Source organism: Lissotriton vulgaris, chromosome 6 (assembly GCF_964263255.1).
Source record: "Lissotriton vulgaris chromosome 6, aLisVul1.2, whole genome shotgun sequence".
Taxonomy (NCBI): domain Eukaryota; kingdom Metazoa; phylum Chordata; class Amphibia; order Caudata; family Salamandridae; genus Lissotriton; species Lissotriton vulgaris.
In genome coordinates, this window is record NC_141694.1 from 1,401,852,996 (window position 1) to 1,401,874,944 (window position 21,949).

General features: G+C 48.2%; 1 protein-coding gene across 3 annotated transcripts in view; it reads right to left on the reverse strand.

Moving 5' to 3' along the window:
• Positions 1-21,949, reverse strand: part of KIZ (kizuna centrosomal protein) — an 880,037-nt gene that overhangs the window by 803,499 nt on the left and 54,589 nt on the right. For all 3 annotated transcript variants that reach the window (XM_086927508.1, XM_086927510.1, XM_086927509.1), the window contains exon 3: positions 4,543-4,705. In XM_086927508.1, coding sequence (XP_086783634.1) covers positions 4,543-4,705 — 163 coding nt within the window. The remainder of the gene's footprint in view (positions 1-4,542; positions 4,706-21,949) is intronic.

Here is a 21,949-nt window from a genome sequence, read left to right on the forward strand (position 1 = left end):
ACTTGGTAATGGAGAAGGCAATTTTAATTTGTTATGCAGCTATGGTGACTTGTCATGCAACAGTGAAATGAGCTGTCCTTGTCCACACTGTAGTATAGGGACCCCTGATACAAGAGAAAGGTATTGGCACAGAGGGCTGTGCATCTTCATACTCTAATACACACTCCTATCACCTGTTGCGCATACAGTTTACGTATGACTTTCGCCATTGGTAGCTGTCTGAAAGAGAGGAGAACATGTCCTTACAATCACAAAAACAAGCCAACCATCTGAAGGACAGGGTTTTTATAATGTAAGGAGGAACATACTAGTTACCTCTTAAAACCAAGAAGCCAGAAGGGGGGGCCATGGTCTGAGACCGAGTGAAATGGAAGCTGAGTCAACTGCTCCACTTCTGAGCCTCTTAATCGGGGGCCCGGAGCATCTTTTTTTACTCATTGAGCACCCGCCGTGCCCTGGACAGCACACGTATTAGGAATATGTGCCTGCAAGCGGACATGCCTCCAGGATTCTGAGGATTTTTACAGATTACATGGGTGCCAGCATCGGCTCCACAGTAAAAGGTACGATCACAGGGAGGGAGCAGCATCCAGTACAGCAGTAGGACTTGTCGAGGCCTCTTACTTGCTCAAATTACCCTGCAGGGTTATGTTTTTTAAATTTTAATGCACCTGTGCTCCCAGACATGCCACGTGGCCTGCCAGCACCGATCCCAGTCCATACCTGCTATGCGCACCACCTCCCAGCCACAGAGTTGATTAGATCCCATGATAATCTGCAGTTAGGAATCGCGCTCATGCACCGCCAATAGCAGCTGACTACATCGCAAGTCCATGCGACCTACCTTACGGCGAATTTCTACTTTGACCCAATTGGTCTTGAGCGACTATAGCCTCTGTTGCTCATCCTAGGGTGCCACTTCCCTGGCACAAGACTAATATTAGACTGCGGATTGAAGTGGCGAAGACTCACACTCACCAGGGCTTGTTGCCGTTGCCGTTGCCGTCACCATGCATTCAGCCACCTTTACGCACAACATCCCTCTAGCTTGAGCTCAAAAGCCCTGGATGAACATCACCATTACCAATGAGGCCCGTGCTCGTCCACCATCACTGTCTGCAGCCTTACAAAATTACTCTATCCTCTTCAGCACCGATTGCCAGCCTCCTGGTGCAAATAAATATAACCTGTTCCCCTGTCAACATCTGCTACAGCGGCAAGCTAGGGTTTCATTCATTATACGGTAACTCAAATCTAACGCATTATTTTTCTTCTAAAGTCTGTTCCACTGTACCATATCCACTGCCCACAACCCCACTAGCTCCTACAATGGCAGACCATAGGGGCAAGGAGGCTAAAGGCAGCCGATACAACAAATATCCCAAATCAACACTAAAAAGGGCCAAAGCAGAATCACCTTTACTGGACTCACCGGTAAAATCGAGAACAGATTCAGGGGCAAGGTTGAACAATATCCTGCAAAGACTTGGGGCCCTACATGGTCTAGCTCAGGATACCAAAACCAATACTGATGCCATGCACCAAGACATACAAGCGCTAAACAGCAACTTTAAGGGCTTATCGGGGAGAATAGATGAGGTGGAATACAGGATTAGTGCGCTGGAGGATTCATCAACTTCAGGGAAAAAACGTGCAGAGGTGACAGCCAACAAGATCAAAATGCTTGCAGTAATCGTAGAGGCAATCTGCAAATTTTTGGCCACCCTGAAAACGTGGAAGGAGACGCAAATTCTTGTACTGAATTTTTTGAAGCCGAGATACCATGTACCCTTGGGATCTTGCTTGATATGGAATTCAAATTCAGAGGGCTCACAGAGTCCCAGTGGGCAAACCATGGAACAACCCTGCCAACCCGGCTTTCAAGGCCAGTACAATGATATTCAGACCTCTACGATACAATCACACTAAAGCGACCCGAGCTGACATGAGGAAAGTTCATCACATACAGTGGAATGGCTCCAGAATAAACATCACCTAGGACTAGACCAAGGAAACGTAATCCACCAGGAAAGGCTTTCTAGCACTTCGTCAAGCATTGAGGGACCATGCTATCCCCTTTGCATTTGCGGGACCCGTTAAGTTTTGTAATGTTGTTAAGAGGAAAACAATAATCTTCATGGAACCTACTGATCTCCAATCATTCCCGGACTCTTCAATTACTTCGGATATGGTAACATGATAACCTGAGCAAGCACGTTCTGATGTTCCTATCTCTATTTTGGTTGCCCTCTTTCATTGTTTAAGGCTTTTGCTTCCTTGTTACTGTGAACTACATGGTCTTCATCCAAAATGATGCTATTATTACTGGAATGTATACTAAATATCTGCTCGCCTTACCCATGCGCATACTAGGTCACTACAATACAATGGGTCATAGAATGTTATATTCACTGTATGTTTGTTTATTGTTGACTTACTGTTGCCAATGGTCCAAATGTATAACTGAGTAGGGCATATTATTTAGCAGGCTCACACATCACTATACAATTTTACCATGCACAAGTCTATCCAAACCGTTCAAGACTAGATTCTCATTTTTCTCGTTAACAAACGCTGTTATCACTGTTACCCTATGTGGTCATATGTTATAATATTGATGTGCTTCACTGTATCTGGCCATAGTTGTTTATTTTGTTCAGAGTATCAGAAGGAGGTTGTTTCATTTTTTCTTTCCCCCTTTCCTTAATTGGCCTTGGATAGGCCTGCTTGTGGTCCTTTGAGTCCCACTTAGATATAGGGTGGGAAAATGCATCCAAGTCACATTTCAGGGAAGGGGTGGAGGGTGGGTATTGTTCAGGGTTTTTCTTTTGATAATGAGTTGGTATTTTGGCTCTATTTTGCTCCTATCTCTATTCTTCTATTCCTCTCCCACTCTTCTCTTATGCTACTTGACAGGACCACCACACAACAACTCTACGTCGGTCATTCAACAGAGACTACCAAAACAACTAAACTTAGGCACTTGTTTTCCATACCGCAATACACCTACCTTAATCCGTACTCACAAAGCCGATCATGGGGGTTCTCTATACCTATATCTACCTCAGATGTCTACTCCACTCTACTCTACTCTACGACCACAATACACATTAACATAATGTCTGAACTCATTAAATACCAGTGGCCTCAATCACCTGGTTGAACGCAGAATGAGCTCGGACTGTAATAAGCTGAAGGAAGATATTTTATTACTGAGGACACCTTTGAAGTACATATATGCTGCAAACCTTTAAAGTATGTGGATTGCGGAGATTACCATCTCTCTGTCAATACAGAAAAAGAATGGGGTTCTCCCCTGTATATCTAAAATATCCGACATTGCTATGACATCCCACACACATGACCAACATGACAAAAGGCTTATATCTAGAGTACGGAACGGAGACTTAGAATTCTATATCAATATCTATCTTCCCAATGACAATGCAGCTAAATTTGGGAAGGACCTGGATAAGCAACTAAAAGGCCTACATGACAACCTTGAGGTAATATTGGGAGGAGACTTGAACTTCCAATAGATGGTAATCTCAAAAGAGTATCTCCATATAAGTTTATGGACAATAACTGACATAAAAAAAATGAGAATTTGCTGCAACAGTAATAATTTATATCACATATGACAGCTATATAACCCCTCAGGCATTAATTACACATTCTACTCGTTCCCAAATCACTCTTTTTCCAGAATCGACTACATAATAGTCGGTAAACGTCTGTTTCATATGAAAATAGAGCCAATAATAATATCGACCAATGCATGAATATCTAGGGACCCTAACCAGGACGACCTCTCCCCTCCTCCTAGACACGGACGTCTAAATGATGATCTTTTTGAGGATGATAGCGTAGAGAGGTAATTGCAGTGGTTATTGGCCACTTTTTAGGTTTACATTTCTTTATTGGTTTTTACAATAGGAAAATCACACAAGGAGGCTAATACAAAACAAAAAACCGTACCGTCGTAAGGAAGCATATGACATTGTCAAAACTAAACACCCCGTAACTGCCTCATCCCCCCAATTGGCCTTTCCCCTTACCCTTTCCTCCCTCCCTCTCTTGTTCAACTATTGAGTCGTTGTTGGCCAGCATTCTCTCTCAAGGTGCCACTGATGGGAGGTCTGTGAGTCTTAGGAGTCGTAGATACTTGGGGTATGTGAGTTTGCGGAATTCAGATGAGAGCATTGACAGGAATGGCTTCCAGAGGTCAGGGAATGAGGTTCCTTGATTTGTTAAGGAGAGAAGTGTAATGTGGATTTTTTTATAATGGCTTTGTTTTTAAAAAACAATAAAAACGTCTGAGAACGAAAACCGAGAAGGTCCTCTACAGGAACTAGGAGAGTGGGAAGAAAGGCATTGTTATGTTGCTTTGAACTAAATATAAGCTACTGATAATCCATGCAAAGAGTTGAAAGAAAAGAACAGTATTGTGTTAATATAAAATCAATGCAAAGAATAATAAAGAAGCAAATATCAACCATGTTCTCTGTAAAGTCTGATAGCAAGTGTGTGTCTTTGACTTACCTTCATCTGCTGGAGTTTATCAGTGTTTGTTGTCAAAGTCATAATATGAGCTTCAATGCGATCAAAATCCTGCAATATCTCCCGATTTCGCCGGTGAGCTCTCTTTTCCCATTCACATATTTCTTTCAAAGAGTTTTTAAGTTTCACATACTTCAAGTGGGATCTGGATAGAGGATTTAGATAGAGGTCAGTTTTCACCGATTGAGGACTGGCACATTGACATTGATAATTTTTTCTAAACTTTTTTTTTTTTTTAAACAGTAACAGTTACGCAAAACATACCCCACTGCCCTTACTTATAAGAACATACCAATTCCAGCCAGCAGCACCTAGGTGCCACTGTTTCCTAAGTGGATCCAAATGAGGGTACTGTCATGCTATGTGCCAGGAGTGAACCCTTAGTACACTAAATCCCTATTGGCAAGCATACATCCCAACCCACAGACCGGTTGGGTACTTCTAGAACCTTGCCCCTCCCACTACCCCAATTTGAGCAGACCCAGAAAGGCCAACTTGGGTGTGAGTTGGAAGGAACTGCCCAATATAGCTTTCAGGGAGTGTTTTACACAAGACTCGAAATATGAAATCACTGGGTATTCGCAGGCCATGTGAAAGAACGTGGCTTTCAAATACGAGTAGCAGGCTCATTTGGAACCGGATATGATGGCCATTTTCCAAAGCACCTCAAGCGTGTAGTAGAGCCTGTAGAGATAGTTGAATTGAATCAGATGGAGACAGGCTAAGACTGCCAGTGAACCATCCTGGCCTCTCCCATCCAGGGCACCCAGCTCTTCCTGCCATTTGACACAAAGCGTTCAAATGATCAGTTGTACGGCTACGAAGGAATGGTAAATTCTTTCAATGCCTCATGCACCTACGGGTTCCAAGGTCAGTTTAGCTTCTATCAGGTTAAATTGTGGGAGAGTCCCCAATAGGACTTTAAGAGGCTAAAGTTTATACCCAAGTTGTGGAAAGACCCAGCTTAGAGAGATCTATGTAAACCCCATCCCATAAAAGCCAGGGCTCTGCTGGCACTCGCAAGCCAGTCTCCTGCCTACAGTGTTTTTTTAAATATTTATTTATTTATAAAGTTTTATCTACCTACACCCGTAGGTATCAGAGCGCTTTACATACACAAAGGAAAATAAAGGTTGCATAACATCGCAGGACATGAGGATGCATAAAGATATAAGCAAAGACATATAACTCATGTATCCAGTGAGGGGAGACTAAAGTGAGAAATAGGGGACCCCCTCTCGTATTATTTGAGGCTAGGGAAAAGAGGGGAATTACAAACTATTCAATACAAGATATTTCCCTCATAGCCTATATATACTTTCCTTTCAACATTGTTTATATTCCTTTAAATTGTCATTAGAATACAACAGTGACACATATGATCATCTCATTATTCTTTTTATTTATCAAAACATTTTTATATATATATATATATATATATATATATATATATATATATATATATATATATATATACATACATATATATATATATATTTCTCTTTTTTCAAAAAAAAATTAAAAATAGATTCCACATAAGCATTTCATATTTTTTCCATGGTTATAAATGCATATTCATAAATGAGGATTCAGATCAAAAACAAATACTCTTATCAAATTCATACAATAACATTACAGTGTAAATATTCTTAAGGACAAAAATCTACAAAACCCTGGTTCAAATTTCATAAATACATCCATACTACAGTCATACAACCACTTTCATACTCAACACAAACACTCAATATCTGTACACAGTTGAGTATAAATTGTGGCCAGGAAAATCCAGCCACAATAGGAAAACCACATTAGACACTAAAGGGTTCCACGCAAGGTCAACGCGCTTTTCGGTGGGATAAAGATGTTAATACCACCTTTCTCAGGACCTATCCAGATATCTGCTCCAAATTTATAATGACCAGGGAATGAAATCAAAAGATTGGTATCAGCATCCCATAAAAATGGAGTGATACATATATCATATCCAATCCTGGAGTCCAGCCGGATCACCAGTACTGACACTCTCCGTCTCTCCCCTAATTCTGGTTGTTGTCACGTTTCATATTTCAGTGATACCCCATGTAGAATTCATATCACAGCATCCCAAATATTAGATGAAGGGCGAGCGTGCTAATAAAATTTCTCAAAACGATAAATCGTCTAATTATGAATGTCTGTTAGTCATATTTCATCTTCATAGTTTAAAAGCCTCTCAGGAACTCGGGTATATATTGTATTGTTGTCCTCTGTAACGATGTAACGTGGACCTTCAAACTGCCGCTCCCAGTCACTCCCAAAACCAGTGAGGGGAGAGAGACGCAGGGGGTTGACACAGTCAGATAACCACCATCCTTGAAGGTCAAATGGTAACAACATACTCTATTTCTGGGCTTTCAAGACACTATGAGCTGGTACTACAATAGAATGTAGCCAGGTTTACCAAAAGGAAAGGACAAAAAATAAGGGGCTCAATTCCGAAAATTGTATATATGCATACAGTTTAGACTTTAGAATACTCAATGAATTCCAGGAGTACTCCTGTTAATCTGTGGTATTCACAGATTACCAATGACTCATACTTAAACCTCTACACATTTATGCATCTAAAGATAGAACTTGCACCACTTCTGTCCCTTCAAACTTGTTTTTTATTTTTCCATAGACAAAACGTTTTCCCAATGGCTAAACTCTTTCCACTGCATTGTAATTAATTTTGTACATTTTCCTTCGCCAGTCCCACCATAAACAGAAACTTGGAGAGAAACAAGCGGCAAACAATTATGCAATATACAGAAACCTGTAAGTTAATGGGTGTTTAAAAGCATTCGCAGGTAGTCCCCCCTTGTGGCACCTATAAAAACAAGCATTTGCAATGCAATCGGTCTCGCCTTTGGGACCTTATATTTATTTAGCTATGCAGCACATTAGCCTGGGTGAGGAAACATCTTCTGTTCTTTAACATGGAGGGAAAGAAACCACCAAACTGTGTGACACGCCAGGTATGGGAACACATGGAAAGAGAAATATTGCCTTTCAGCTGGAAATAGTATAGTTCAAAGCTCTGTTTTTATTATAGGTTATTTGTACCACTTTAATGTGTTGCAATACATTTTGCCACACCCATAAAGTTGTTTTTGTAGCCTCGGGTAACGAGGCATAGACCTTAGAACCATAGAGGAAGTGGGTGCCCACCATTCGCGAACAGATCCAGCTCGAGACGATGGGCTGGGTCGTCTAGTCCCCTAAGAGCCAGTTGGTGGTCACGATAATTTTGGCTGCCAACATTAGAACAAAACGTCTATGGTACACAGGCCTCCCTCATATGTGTATAAGGTGAATTTTACGAAGGATTCCCTAGGCTGATTGCCAGCAGAGAGAAGTCCATGATAGAGGCACAAACTCTATGGAAAGTAAGGGTCAGTATTTCGAACTGAAAATTCTGTAGGGTGTGTAATAACGGAGGAAGTGCAATCATCTTGTACAGGGAAATAATACCTAGCATAGATAATGGTAAAAGTGACCTCCTCTACAGGTCTTGGCTCGTTCTTTCAAGCACTGAGGTTATGATAAACTCCCAACATGTATGTGAGGACATGGTGACATACATCCCCAGATATTTTAACTTATCTGTATGCATTTGTAGTTGAGAGAGTTTCAACCGGTTATCTACCTCCAACTTAATCGAACCATAATTGACTTATCCAAAATTGACTGCGAGTCCCATACGCAAACATGGCCATCGATTAAGCTATTTAATATATAAAACCTTAAATCCCACTGAAAAAAATAATTCATTTTAAAGACCATTGATTTTTCAAACCTCCGACATGGAGAACTCAAAAGTTACCTTTCTGATAAGGGAGAGAGAACAAATTCTACATAAGCCACTGGCATCTGACACATTAGTCTAGGAAAAGAGAAATAAAGGAGAGGGGCTGTGAGGCCAAATCAATTGAAGCAACATTCCAACAAATTCCTACTTCATATAACTGATGTAAAAAAATCTTGGTTCCCTCAATGGTATGAGATGATAGAAAGTATTCAGAATTATGTAGCAAATGCTAAATGTAATGGGGAATTACATGTTAACATTTCTTCCATCAAATCTCTATGGCAGAGGAAATACCACCGTGGATTTGATGCTTAGACTGGAATGCAACATAATGGATTCTCTATTTATAAAGCCACTCCACAGCAATACATCTTGTGAAGTAATAGTGCAGTGGTTAAAAGCATTCAGAGTTGAGTAGCAGCTACCCTTACTTTGTATATTCATTATGACTTTTGAAATCAGTTGAGTGTGTACCTGTGAATAGGTGCACATACAGAGGGGAGACTAGGGAACTCTGCTTGACCAAACAGAACTTTTCACGCAGATGTCTGGTGTTCTCAGACACAATCATTTTGGGTTGTGTGGATTATAAAGGGGAAGTTCCAGTTGTCTGCATTCTCAAACGAGAGTATTTTATAATATTGTGTTTGCATTTTGGGTTTTTATACCAGTCAATTTTCAGAGATACATGATCTGGTGTGAATTGTGCCAAACTTTATTTTGGCAGATGCATTGTGTGTTTTGTTGCACGAGTGTCCCATGACTGATTCAGACACAAATGGCAGTTTAAAGCTTTAGGAAGGAGAGGAAATGTGTTATTACATTTATACCACTCCATTGCGCCCCATAGAAGCAAACTGATCTTTTTATTGACGTAAGTAGGGGTTTCAGAAATTTTCCGGAAAAAAGAGATTCAAACATCAATGTAGGATACAATAAATGTGGTGTTAATGAAGCACACAAGTAAAGCTAATTTATTAGAAGACGAGGAATTGATTTAATCAGCATCAGCAAGTGGGCCCTCCTCAGAGAAAGAAGCTTAAAAGCAGCGGAACAGGGGTAAAGCTCTGCGTTATAACTAAGCAATGTGTGAAAGATGGTTTAAATGTCCATCCTACACGTTAGAAAATGACACTTTGTCTTGCCTGAAGGAAATAATGATGTTCTATCCTTTAATATTCTAAATGATAGGTTGCATTCAATTCACGCTATTCGTCAAACAAACTTTACTACTGTATTCTTCAGATATAACAGCGTGTATTATAGGTTGCATTTAATTCCCCCTATTGCATGAGTACCAATTCTTATGGTGTTGAGACAGATGGCACATTTATCCTAATGAGACCCGTTGAGTGTGTCCCTACAGGGTCAAAACATCAACATCTCACCCCTAGTTGTTTTATATTTAACACTGTGAAGACCATGACTCATGGCAGGAGATTAAAATTACCTATTGTGCAAACTTTAATTTTGATGCTGGATCTGTTACAATTAAACTAATCTGGAGGTTACCCCTCAAGAGCACTGCAGTCTGCATCCTTTTGACTTGCTATGCGTATTCCAGTCACCTAATTTTTTTGATACATTTTAATTTATGTTTACTGCAACTGAGGTTTCGCGTCATATTTACTATAAAAATGAGAGTATGTGCAATTCAAATTTTGTTTTGTTGTACAAGTAAAACTGATTAGTACACTTTACTGAATGAGACCGTACGAAACACATTTTACTCTATAACCTAAAAAATATATATATATAGTAATGCAGACGGAGACAAATTTGGTGGAACCTTTGAAACAAGGTTTGGGCACTACAAAAATACTTGGCAGCACACATTGGATGGCTGTCCCTGACGGCATACAGAATACTCTGTAGACAGAGGGGACAGGAAATCTGGAGCTTTAGGAATTCTCAAAACCCAGACTAGGAGGAGTTAACAAATGAGATAAATGTACGTGCTATAATGTTATGAATGATGATTTCTCTCAAAGCGATAGACATCTTTGAGGGAGTTAGGCGGGTAGCACGTGTGTGATGATTTGTTTAAACGATCCATAGGAGGATATCTTTCGCCATATGCTGATTTGCCATCCAACAAATACAGATATGGGGCAAATGGAGCACTTAGCTCAGTTAATGGTAAAAAATTATTTAGATGATCTTTCGATTAGTAAATGAGTAATGTCTTTCGAGCTATATTTTCTAGAGGATAAGCCTTGCGTAAACCACAGCATGGTCTCTGGATTTACCAAGTTACACACTTTATACTGGAGTTGATCCCTGCAAATGGCTGGACAGAGGTAAAAAAAAAAGCAGTTATATTCAGAAGACCACCTGTAACAGCACTTCCATATGGCTAAAAAGTATTTTTTAAGGGGTGTGAGAAGGACCCCGGAGTAATGGAGAGCCTTACCGAAGTAACCCCGGGAGGGTCTGTGCCAAAGCGGGTAACGCATCACGATCCTCATACCCGACTACAGCAACCATCACCCTCTGCGGTTTCTCCCCAGGAACACGACAGCGAGATGCACCCGGAAGTGGTCCGGTCTGAACCAGGAAGCAGTAACGACGAGCCAATGAAAGGAGACTGCCTTTAAGGGGTGGGAGAGGAGAGAGTTGGCGCGAGATTGGACGGAGTGGAAGAAGCCGCGGGACTGGTGAAAGAAGACGCGGGACCAGTGGAAGAAGACGCGGGACCCGTGAAAAAAGACGTGGGACCCGAGACACCAGTACATCCGGACGTGGAAGAAGACAGCAGGTGCGAGGACTGGTGGTGTCCGGAGGAGGCTGGAGAGCGGCCGCAACTCGGGAGGAGAGTTGCGGCAGGGCCGGTGAGTGACTCGGCTCGAGGGATTTGGGAAGCGGGGAAGTGGGAGGGAGAGTAGGGTGGGACCTGCAGTAAGTGGAGGGGTCTAGCTTGGTTGGACTGGCTGTTGTTACCACTCGTGCTTTAACATTTTGTATTTGACCATTGGAGCACCCTGATTCCCGTCCTAGGCACTTAAAAACAACTCTTTTCTCCCCCCACTTCCTACCTGCAACTACAGTGGAATCACAACGTTTTTCTACGTCTTAGCACTTGTTCACGGTTATTCACGGTCATTTAAGCACCTACGATGTGGTGAAGGGTAACGTAGTCTATAGTTAGTTTTGGACACAATTCTCACGGTTCCTTCTGTCATTTCTTCCCTTTCCTATGAGCCTCCGGGGAGACCGCCAGGGTCCAGAGGATAAGGGGAAGACAACACCACTACCTACTTCCCCATCCAGCTCATCACCGGAGATATCAGACGAGGAATCAACAGAGGGACTATCCACTAAACCCATAACATCAACTTTTGTTTTCAATAAACCACCATCTTTTGAACCACTATTTAATCCTCCACGCCTGTTTATAAAGCCCGCCCTCCCACAAGGGGATTACAATTCCTTCTCGAAGGAGGCTGTATCCAGCCTTTTTGTCTGTAGACAAATCAGCTGCAACTCTTCTGTGCTGAGAAAAAGAAGGCTATACTCAAGAAAACAAAATCTGAAGTTATGTGACATGGCCATGACTGAGCCAGGACGGGAGGCTAAAGGTCACTTATTAGATGAAGGTTTGATACATTGAATTGGGAAGTGGGTGTTTTAACCTTACTTACAAAAATCATCCTCTGCGTAAAAACTACGAGAGCCCAGGTGATTTGGGACATTGCAGAAGGGAATATTTGTATGCCCTTTGATGGAAAATGGGTCAGTTCCAAGACCAGGGAACAGCTCCTTTCAGTTGCTTCCAACCAACACAGAGACGTTTTAAGGCATAGAAAAAGTGGGCAATTTCCCAGGACACCCATCTTCCAAGGGGCCCCTTGAGTCTCTCTCGCTCTTTTCCAAGTAGCCTCTTAAGGGCTTTGGGTGCCCTGGAAAGAAATGTTTTAACTGTTTAAGTGTGAACCCCGTTCTGAAAGGTTATTTGGCATCACACAGGTATCAATTAGCAGAAAATGTGCAGTAACATTATTAACATGGGGCCTCAAAATAAGTCTCGTCGGGGGCGTGGCCAAGGCGGCGATGTGAACGGGCGCATCTCTAGCAAGCTCCGTCGCCCCGCTGCCTCAATTAGCCATCATAAGCGGAATTCAGGGGGCTTTCTGGGGAACCCCGCTTGCTTACTGCACCCTGGACACAAGGTGCTCAACGGAAACATCGCTCCGGTGCGAGAGACCCAGCGGGAGCCAGCTAGAGCCCTTAACGCTTGCCTGCCGGGGTGCTCCCGCCATTTTGCCACGGAGCCCGGCGGCTGGCGCCCGGACACGTTTCCCCAGCGAGCAACTCCTTGAGCTGGCGTGGCGGCCGGAGGAATAGGCGGTCCCCTGCGGCGGATTTCCCAGCTGCCGACTGTGCGCCGGGGGACCGGAGACCGGAGGGTAAGAGGCGGTCGACATTGAGAAGACCCCCGGCGGGGGCGTTGCAGGCGCCCGGCTGCGGACATCACGCGAGACCCCAGCTGGCCTGCTGCTGAGACACCCGAGAAGCCCTGCTGCGGGACCACGAGCAGAAGCAGGGATGACCTGGTGAGCTGTCTCCGCAGAGCCCACCACCTGCCTGCCGACGGATGTGCCCTGGACTCTTGAGCCGCGACTGGGCTCCTTTAAGGTACTGTCCGCCATCTTGCCTCCCCTACCTGTAGCCCACCGCCCGGGTGCCTGCCCTCCCGCGCTGCAGTGAGGCCTAGCTGGGCACTACGGGCCCTGGCGGGTGGTGTCCGACTGCTGAGGCGGGGTCGGGCGCTGGGAAAAAGACCCCCCCAAAATCAGGCTACCGTCAGGGCTGGGAGGACCGGGCCCCGACTTAAGAGACACAGCAGGTCCCTGCTCCGTCATCGGTTGCCTGCGGGGAGACCTGGGCCTTGTCCTCCATCTCCCCTTCCTCGTTCGGCGCCTTCACCCCGGATCCCCGACCCTTCTGACCGTCGGGGGCCCAGGTGGGAATCGACTGCCTGCTTGAGTGGATCCGGGTGTGGGAGAGTTGCCCCTGCCTGCTGCCGCAGTTGACCTGGCGGGGAGAGGCAGGGCCCTGCCTGGCGAGGTGCACACTGGCCTGGGCCCTACATCGTGACCTAACCCTGCTGTCCTGGCCAGCGGACCCACGCTAGACCTGCATCACTCCCCCCCGCCTCTGCACGAACTTTGGAACAGATGACCCTACCCGGGGGGCTGCGGAGACGACCTGAGCACTTTTCTACCCGCAGGTGGGTCGGATTGAACCGGGCTACTCGACAGTGCTGTAGGCGGTGTGTGGCCCGACTACTTAGGGGGTACATCATAGCCGGCGGACTGGGAGAGCTGTTGCGCCTGCTGGTGTCTGCTGGTGTCTAAATCCCACGGACTGGCTGCTCCGGAGCAGGGGGGGAAGAGGCCGCCAGGGTCGCGTGAGTACCCCTTCAACTGCCTTGGTACTCTGGGGTGACTTGCACGTGGCCCCCTCAGGGCTGACCATAGTAACAGACCCCTCACGCACTGGTGACTCCCTATGGACTCCTGATGACCCGGCCCTGAATCTCACTTGCCGGACAGCGCAGATCCACAATCAGGGAGGTGCCTGGGAGGGGTGAGGGCCTTCGGTGGAGTACTGATTATCCCCCCACATTGCTGCAGCGACGCGGAGGAATCACGCCCACGGCGACTTGGGAAGCACCGGGTGGCTGAACCTTGCGTTCCGGATCGACGATGACTTGCGGCAGGGGGGGCAAGACGGACCCAGCAGCGGCGAACAAGGGCACATCAGTAGTTGCCATGTGGGGCAAGGCGGGAGCGTCAACATCACCTGAAGAAGTGCCCCCTCCTGCCGCGGCCTCCCCTCCGGTGACCCAGGCCTTCATGTCCTCTTTCATGGCGGACCTGAAGTCGGAGATTGGGTCCCTGAGAACGGAAGTGCACTCGTGTGTCAAAGAGCTGCGTAAGGAGGTGACAGAGCTGGGAGACAGGGTCGATGGACTCGAGAAGACTGTTGATACACGCACAGAAGATCTGGAGCAATTATGGCAACGAGTGGCGAACCTGGAGGAGCAAAACATCGAGCTCCAGGTCAAGCAGGAGGACCTTGAAAATAGGGGACGCCGCAACAACCTCCGTATCCGGGGCGTGCCACTCGGGGAGGAAGGGACAGACGTCATGGCCTATGTGGCCCAACTCCTCCACGAGGTGTGGGGCAACGAAGACGCCTCCCCTCCGCTCTTGGATCGTGCTCATCGAGTGTTCGGGGCGGGAGGCAGGTCAGGTCTCCTCCCGGACATTATAACTCGAGTGCACTACTTCACGGCGAAAGAGGCCATATTGAAAGCGGCGAGGGACAAGCCGGACCTACGCTACGGAGGGGACAAGATCCAAATCTTCCAAGACCTGGCCCCTAACACGCTGCACAGACGGAAGGTCTTCCGCCCGGTGACTGAGAAGCTACGGGCCCTCGACATTCCCTACCAATGGGGACATCCCTTTGCCCTCATCTTTCGCTGGGAAGACAAGCGCAGAGTCATCCGTTCCTACAACGAGGCGGCAACATTGCTTTGTCTCTCTGAATCCCCGGAGCGCAGCCCCTCCCAACCCAAGCGCCAGGAGAGACTCCCGGCCCGACCGGAGTGGACTACGGTAAATCGGCGCCGCCGGACCCCCCCCGGTAGATGACTGCTCCACATCTCAGGCCAAGCAGGACATCATAGAGCACATCCGCTCCCTCGAGGGCGATCGTGAGGGCCACACCTCGAAGCCTCCCACTCCGTAAAGTGCAGCAGAACGGCTCCCGGCCCTGGGTGGTCGGCGACCTGTGAGGAGGACACCGCTGCAATTCCTGATTGAAATCCTGCACACCCGCGACCGAAATGGACGCCACGGAGTGAACTCGCTCCTCTACAGACCGACTGATACGGCACGCCTACCCTTGCGGGGTGCATGAGTTAACTACCCCCGAATCCGCCCTGGGCAGCGGGGTGGACGGGCCTCGGGACATCCGAGACCCATATCCTCAGTAGACCACCCCCCACTTTGTCCCATAGGAAGTGACATTCCTGAGACCATCCGAACCCTCGGGTAGCGGATGCCCGGAACCTGGGACAATATGCTATGGCCCTGTTGGCCTGTTGTGGTTGTATATCTTCTATGTACTTTCCATTTTCCTGCTCGCTCTACATTTCCTACTTCTCCCCTACGCTCCCCCTGTACTTGGGTTCTTCTTCCTCTGTGTGGTATGGCGGGCTGGAGACTACTGCAGGTATCTGCGCGACAGCGATGGGGGGGGTGGTTGCACCCCTTCAACCCACAGGGTGGAGGGTGATGGGCGAAGAGGCAGATCCTACCCCCTTAGTGCCATGGCGGTAAATGTTCCCACACCCCTAAAGGTCCTAACGCTCAATGTCAAAGGGCTTAACTCCCCTAATAAGCGGAATCAAGTATGGCGCTACCTTCTCCATCATTCCCCCGACATCATCTTCCTTCAGGAGACACACCTTGTGCGGGGGGACACTAGACGCATGGCACACCCCAGATACCCCACACAATTCTGGGCGTCGGCGGACGCTAAAACGGCGGGGGTGGCAATCCTGTGCAGAGCGGGCATTAGGCGGGGATCCACCAAACCCTACAAGAGTGGCGATGGACGCTTCCTTCGAGCTGCGGTACAGGTGGGAGGGGTACAGTTCACTTTAGACAATGTATATGCACCCAACCAGTCGCAAGATAAATATCTCCAGTCGCTCCTGCGGGAGCAATTCCAGACCGGCGAACCGCGTACGATCTTGGGCGTGGATTTCAATCTAGTGTGGGACCCAGAAATAGACCGCGGGGAGACTGAGTTTAGCGGCGCGGGCGCAATGTCATCCACGCTACGGGCGCAAATTACAGACCTGGGGCTCGTCGACGCGTGGCTTTACCATAATCCAGGAGTCCGCGATTACACTTTTTACTCGCACTCGCACCGCACCTATTCGCGTATCGATCACATCTTTACCTCTCTTGACCTGACCCGAGACACGCTGAAGGTTGCCATCTCGGACATCTCGCTCTCGGACCATGCACATGTGGAATTGACACTACAGGATCCGCTAGCGCACACCCCCCGGGAGCGACGATGGTCCCTCCCACCGAGCGTCCTTCGGGACCCAGAGGATGTTAACAGCATCCAGGAAGCCATAGACTCGTACTTCGCCATTAACAACAACTCGGAAACGTTGTTCCCGGTAGTATGGGATGCCTTCAAGGCCACCATACGGGGTCACATTACCTCCCTGGCGATAGCGAGGAGACGGGCAGCCTATAAGCTGGAGTCCGACTTAGCGGGTGAGATCAAACAGGCGGAGGCACAGGACAGAGACCGGCCTTCACTGGCGTCCAGGAGAACGTTAGCGAACCTTAGGGGACAGCTTCGACTCCTGCGTACCAACAAGGCGGAACTCTCCCTACTAGCATTAAAACAAAATTATTATGAGGGAGGAGATAAGGTGGGGCGCCTGCTGGCAGGAAGACTGAGGGCGAGAGCAGCCAGAGCCCATATTGCTAATTTACAACGTCAGGACGGCTCCAGAGCCGTCACGGAAAGAGCCAAACAGGACGCCTTTGTGGCCTACTATACCTCCCTATACGCGGGGGAACCTACATCAATGGAAGCACGAGCTGCCGTCCTCGCTGCCTACGAGGGGGCTACGCTACCGCTGGCATGCGCGACAGACCTGGAAGAGCCCATACTGGAAGATGAGGTCTCTGCGGCTATTAAAGATCTCCCCACGGGGAAAACACCTGGGCCAGATGGCTTGCCACTGACCTTTTACAGACTCTTCCAGACTCAACTTCGTCCCTACCTATTGAGGCTGTACCACTCTTTCTCGGATGCGTCTGGCCCATCCCCTGATATGGGAATGGCGGAGATTGCACTGATACCGAAGCCAGGGAAGGACCCTGCGCTGTGTGCCTCCTACCACCCTATCGCCCTCCTGAACACCGACCTAAAGATCTATACCAAGATACTGGCTAAGAGACTCGACCCATACATGCCAGGGTTGGTGAACCCGGATCAGGTGGGGTTCATCCGGGACAGGCAGGGGGCGGACAATGTACGCAGGCTTGCACATCTCGTAGGCAAGGTGAGGCATTGGGACATCCCGGCTTGTCTTCTCTCGCTTGACGCGGAGAAGGCATTTGACCGGGTGGACTGGACATTCCTGAAAGAGGTGCTCCAGAAGCTTGGTCTAGGTCCCAAAATGATAGCGAGTATCATGGCCCCATACCTAGGGCCACAAGCCAGGATCAGAGTAAATGGCCAACTAACCCCGCCGCTAACGATACACAGAGGCACGAGGCAGGGGTGTCCGCTCTCGCCGCTCCTGTTCGCCCTCCCGGTGGAACCACTTGCGGCAATGATAAGGCGCAACCCTAGAATACACGGCATAGCTCACGGGGGGAGAGACAACAAGGTGGCCCTATTTGCTGATGACCTGATCCTCACCCTCACTCACCCTCGTGAGTCCTTGCCAGCGGTCCACGAGGCGCTCTGTCTATATGAGCGGGCGTCGGGTCTTAAAATAAATCACATTAAATCTTGGGTGCTTAACCTCACTATACCTGCAGAGGAAATCCCCATCCTGAGGAAGGCTGTGCCCTATCGATGGGCAGAACACCACATCAAGTACTTGGGCCTTACCTTGACACCCCACCTGGACGCCTGGTCCTCGGTAAACTGGACGGAGTGCCGCAAAGCTGTGCTAGAGGATCTTCGGAAGTGGAAGCCTCTAATGATCTCATGGCTGGGGCGCCTTAACGCAGTCAAAATGTCGATCCTCCCTAGAATTCTATACGTATTCCAATGTCTGCCCACCCCTATTCCGCTCCACTGCATTCGAAGCCTTCAGCGCGAAATCACGTCCTTCATCTGGGGAGGGAAGCGTCCCCGGTTCTCGCAGAAGGTCCTTATGGAGCCACGAGATAGAGGCGGTCTGGCATGCCCCAATTTGGTACACTACTATTGGGCAGCACATCTCCGCTTCGTGGTGGAGTGGGGCGCACGCGAAAGCGACAAACATTGGTTCCATATGGATCGGACGGTCACGGGACGTACCATATGGGACCTACCCTGGCTCCCGCGGACGGCACGCTCCAGAAGTGCGTACATGGCAGTCCCCACAAAAACGGTCTTGGATATCTGGGACAGTGTAGCTGTGTCTAGGGGTCTCACTACCTTCCCATCCCCGTACACCCCGATAGCAGGGAACCCACAGTTCCCCCCGGCCTACCGATCTCGGGCGTTCGAAAGTTGGACGCAAGGAGACTGCAGAGTCGTTGGGGATCTTTTCCTCGGGGGCTCTCCCAAAACTTGGAAGGACTGCAGGGAGGAATTTAGGGTACCGCTGACAGCTGGCCTGCAGCACACTCAGCTACGCCACTGGACCGCGGGGGATGACATGTACCAAGCGGCCACTCGGGCCTACACACCCTTTGAGAGGTTGGCGCGTTCCCTTGGGGGGCTGAAGAAGCTGATCTCACAAATATACTACATACTGCAGCACCCTGCATCGACGCCCGCTCACCCCTACCAGAGGCAATGGCAACTAGCGGCGGCCACAGACATTGACCTCTCCCAATGGAACAGACTATGGCGAGATATACCCAAGATATACCGCAGTGTCCCACAGAGGGAAAACGCTTACAAACTGCTCACTCAGTGGTACTATACCCCAATACGCCTTAGCAAGATGTTCCCCAATGCCTCGTCGATGTGCTGGAGATGTGGCTCTGCGATTGGTGACTTTGTGCATATATGGTGGACATGTCCGACCCTGGCTGTTTTCTGGAAGGAGGTGCTTAGCCACATCAAAGGGGTACTGGGTTTTCCCCTGCCCGAGGCCGTGAGCACGGTTCTACTCGGCATTCGACCTACCACACTCAAGGCACTCACCCGCAGCGACTGGATACTTGCGCTCCAAATGCTGGGTACAGCTAAGCAACTCATCGCCCTATACTGGAAGCGAACAGAGGCGCCACCCATAGCTTCCTGGTTTGTGCGCCTTTGGCAGGTCCTAGCAATGGAACTGCTCACAGCGCGCCTACAGGCGCGGGACACACGCTTCAAAGCGGTTTGGGAGCCCTTAGTACGGCACCTCTGCTCCACAGAATATGCGCGCCACATGCCCCCTAGACTTCGTGCTCTGCACCTCTTCGAGGATGCCATCATCCCTGCGGACCCTGCAAGGCTAGACCCTTGACTGACATACACACCATAGCTGCTGCTGCCACGCGCACCCCTCTATGCCCTGCACCCCGACAAGCCGCGAGTACCCACCACCCTCTTTCCCTTTCTTTGCCTACTCTCAGGCCCCCTTGACTCACCTACTTTCTTTTTTCCTACTTGCCACACTGGCCTTTGTCTCTCTACGAGATGGTTGTGCCCTGTTGGGCTGTTTGAGACAGTTGGGCTGGTTGCCCGCCATTTACCCTCATTGCAAAGCGGATATACGCTCGCCTGCGACAAGCCCCCGCGAAACTCGTCCCTAAGCCACGCGGCCGGCCCTCCTGTGAGGGTTGTAGGCAAGGCGCTGTGTTAAAGATCCTCTTTCGCCCAAGTGGGTGCAGAACCACAAGAACTATCATATACGCGGCCGGCCTCGATACGAGGTTGTAGGCTTAACGCTGTGTTTAAAATAAAAATAGATTTGAACTAAAATAAGTCTCGTCAGGGGCCTCAAAAATCCTACAGACGACACAGAACCAACAACACAATTCTTCCTTCAGAGAGCACACACAAGGATAACAAATGGGAAAATTCCGCCGTTCTCTCCTGCATAGTATGATAAACAGTACAAGTTTATCCTCCTTAAAGATCATAGTGAGGGCAAGTTACTTCAATAATGTTAGACATGGCTTTTTCAGCGGGTTTACGCCCAGACTTTTTGCTTTTTGTCCTCCAGTTGTTGACACTGTTTTTGTTGGTTTTAGGACTCTGGGCACTTTACCACTGCTATTCAGTTCTAAATTGCATATGCTCTCTATGTAAATTGTATAATGGATTGGTGTTTCCATGATTGGCATATCTGACTTACTGGTAAGTCCCTAGTAAAGTGCACTGAGTGTGCCCAGGGCCTGTAAATTAAATGCTGATGTGGGCCTGCAGCACTGGTTGTGCCACCCACACAAGCAGCCCTAAAAAGGTTTCTCGGACTTGCCACTGCAGGGTCTGTGCGCAGTTTGTAACTGCTATGTCGACCTGGCAAGTGGACCCACTTGCCAGGCCCCAATCTTCCCTTTTCTTACACATAAGTCACCCCTAAGGTAGGCCCAAGGTACCACTGTGGGCAATGTGCTGTGTATGTTAAAGGTAGGACATGTACTGATGCGTGTGGCATATCCTGGTAGTGAAATACTACCTATTTCGTTTTTCACTATTGAAAGGCTATCTGTCCCGTAGGATAGAATGGGGAGTTTACTTATAACATTTTATAAGTATTACTGCCCATGGGAACAAAGGAAAATAGAGTTTAGAATGCCTGAACTCATAATATAAAAATGCATCTTTTTAGTAAAGATGATCTTTATATTGAGTGTTTGAAAATAACACTTTTAGAAAGTGGGTATTTTCTTGCTTAGCCATCCTGTGAGCCTCTGCTGGTTTGTGTATTAACTGTCTGGCTTTGGAATGACAGGGGCTGGCGAGGTGCATTCTCTCAGACAGCCACCAGGTAGGGGTTGATGTGTGTCTTGCCTTTCCTGAATGAGTCAGGTGGGCTGAATAGAACTGGGTTGAATTCAGAGTAGGGTGAGGAGTTTTCACTAACACGGAATAGGCCAGTCTGCATTTAGAGTGGTGGGAGGAGATTTCCTCTGCACCTGATAGGTCCTGTCTGCCTTACACAATGTTGAGCTGCCGGGAGGACTACTGCCCCTTTGCTGTGTTGCTGCTTTATTGAGTTGGCCTGCAGTTGCTGCTTCTGCCTTGGGCAGAGAAAGGACCGGACTGAACTTTCTTTATTTGTGATGAGTGTTTCCAAGGGCTTGAAGTCTAGCTTGCCCCCTGTTCTGAAGTCTCAGGGACGCCAAAGACTTCACCAACATCTGAGTACCGTTTCTGGAACCTCTGTTTCAGCTGCCACACAGAAGGGAAATGCAATCGACTCCATCACTGACTCCATTGCTGGCTCTGTGTCCTGACGGCACCGCAGAAGGTACTGTCAGCATCTCGCACTGCAACCCTGGTCTCACTGACGATCGTCGCTGCTGCTTGCACCGTGACCTGTGGGCACCGCACTCTTCATCGCCTCGCTTCACTTCGCCATCCTGGTCTCACCGACACTGTTGCTGCTGCTGACTTCGACACCTGTGACCTCATTGTGGCTGGAGCACCGCTCAGAAGTTTCACGACGCACTGCCTTGTCCCACACAGCCGTCTTGGTGACAGGTGCCAGCTCCTGCTAACCGGCTCGGTCACTTGCACCGCAACCTGCCAGCACTGCATCTAGCACCGCCTCACCCTGCACCTTAAGCTTTGGTCTCACCGACGCAGTCTGGACAATCGTCACCAAGCCACTGCCGGCACCGCATCGTG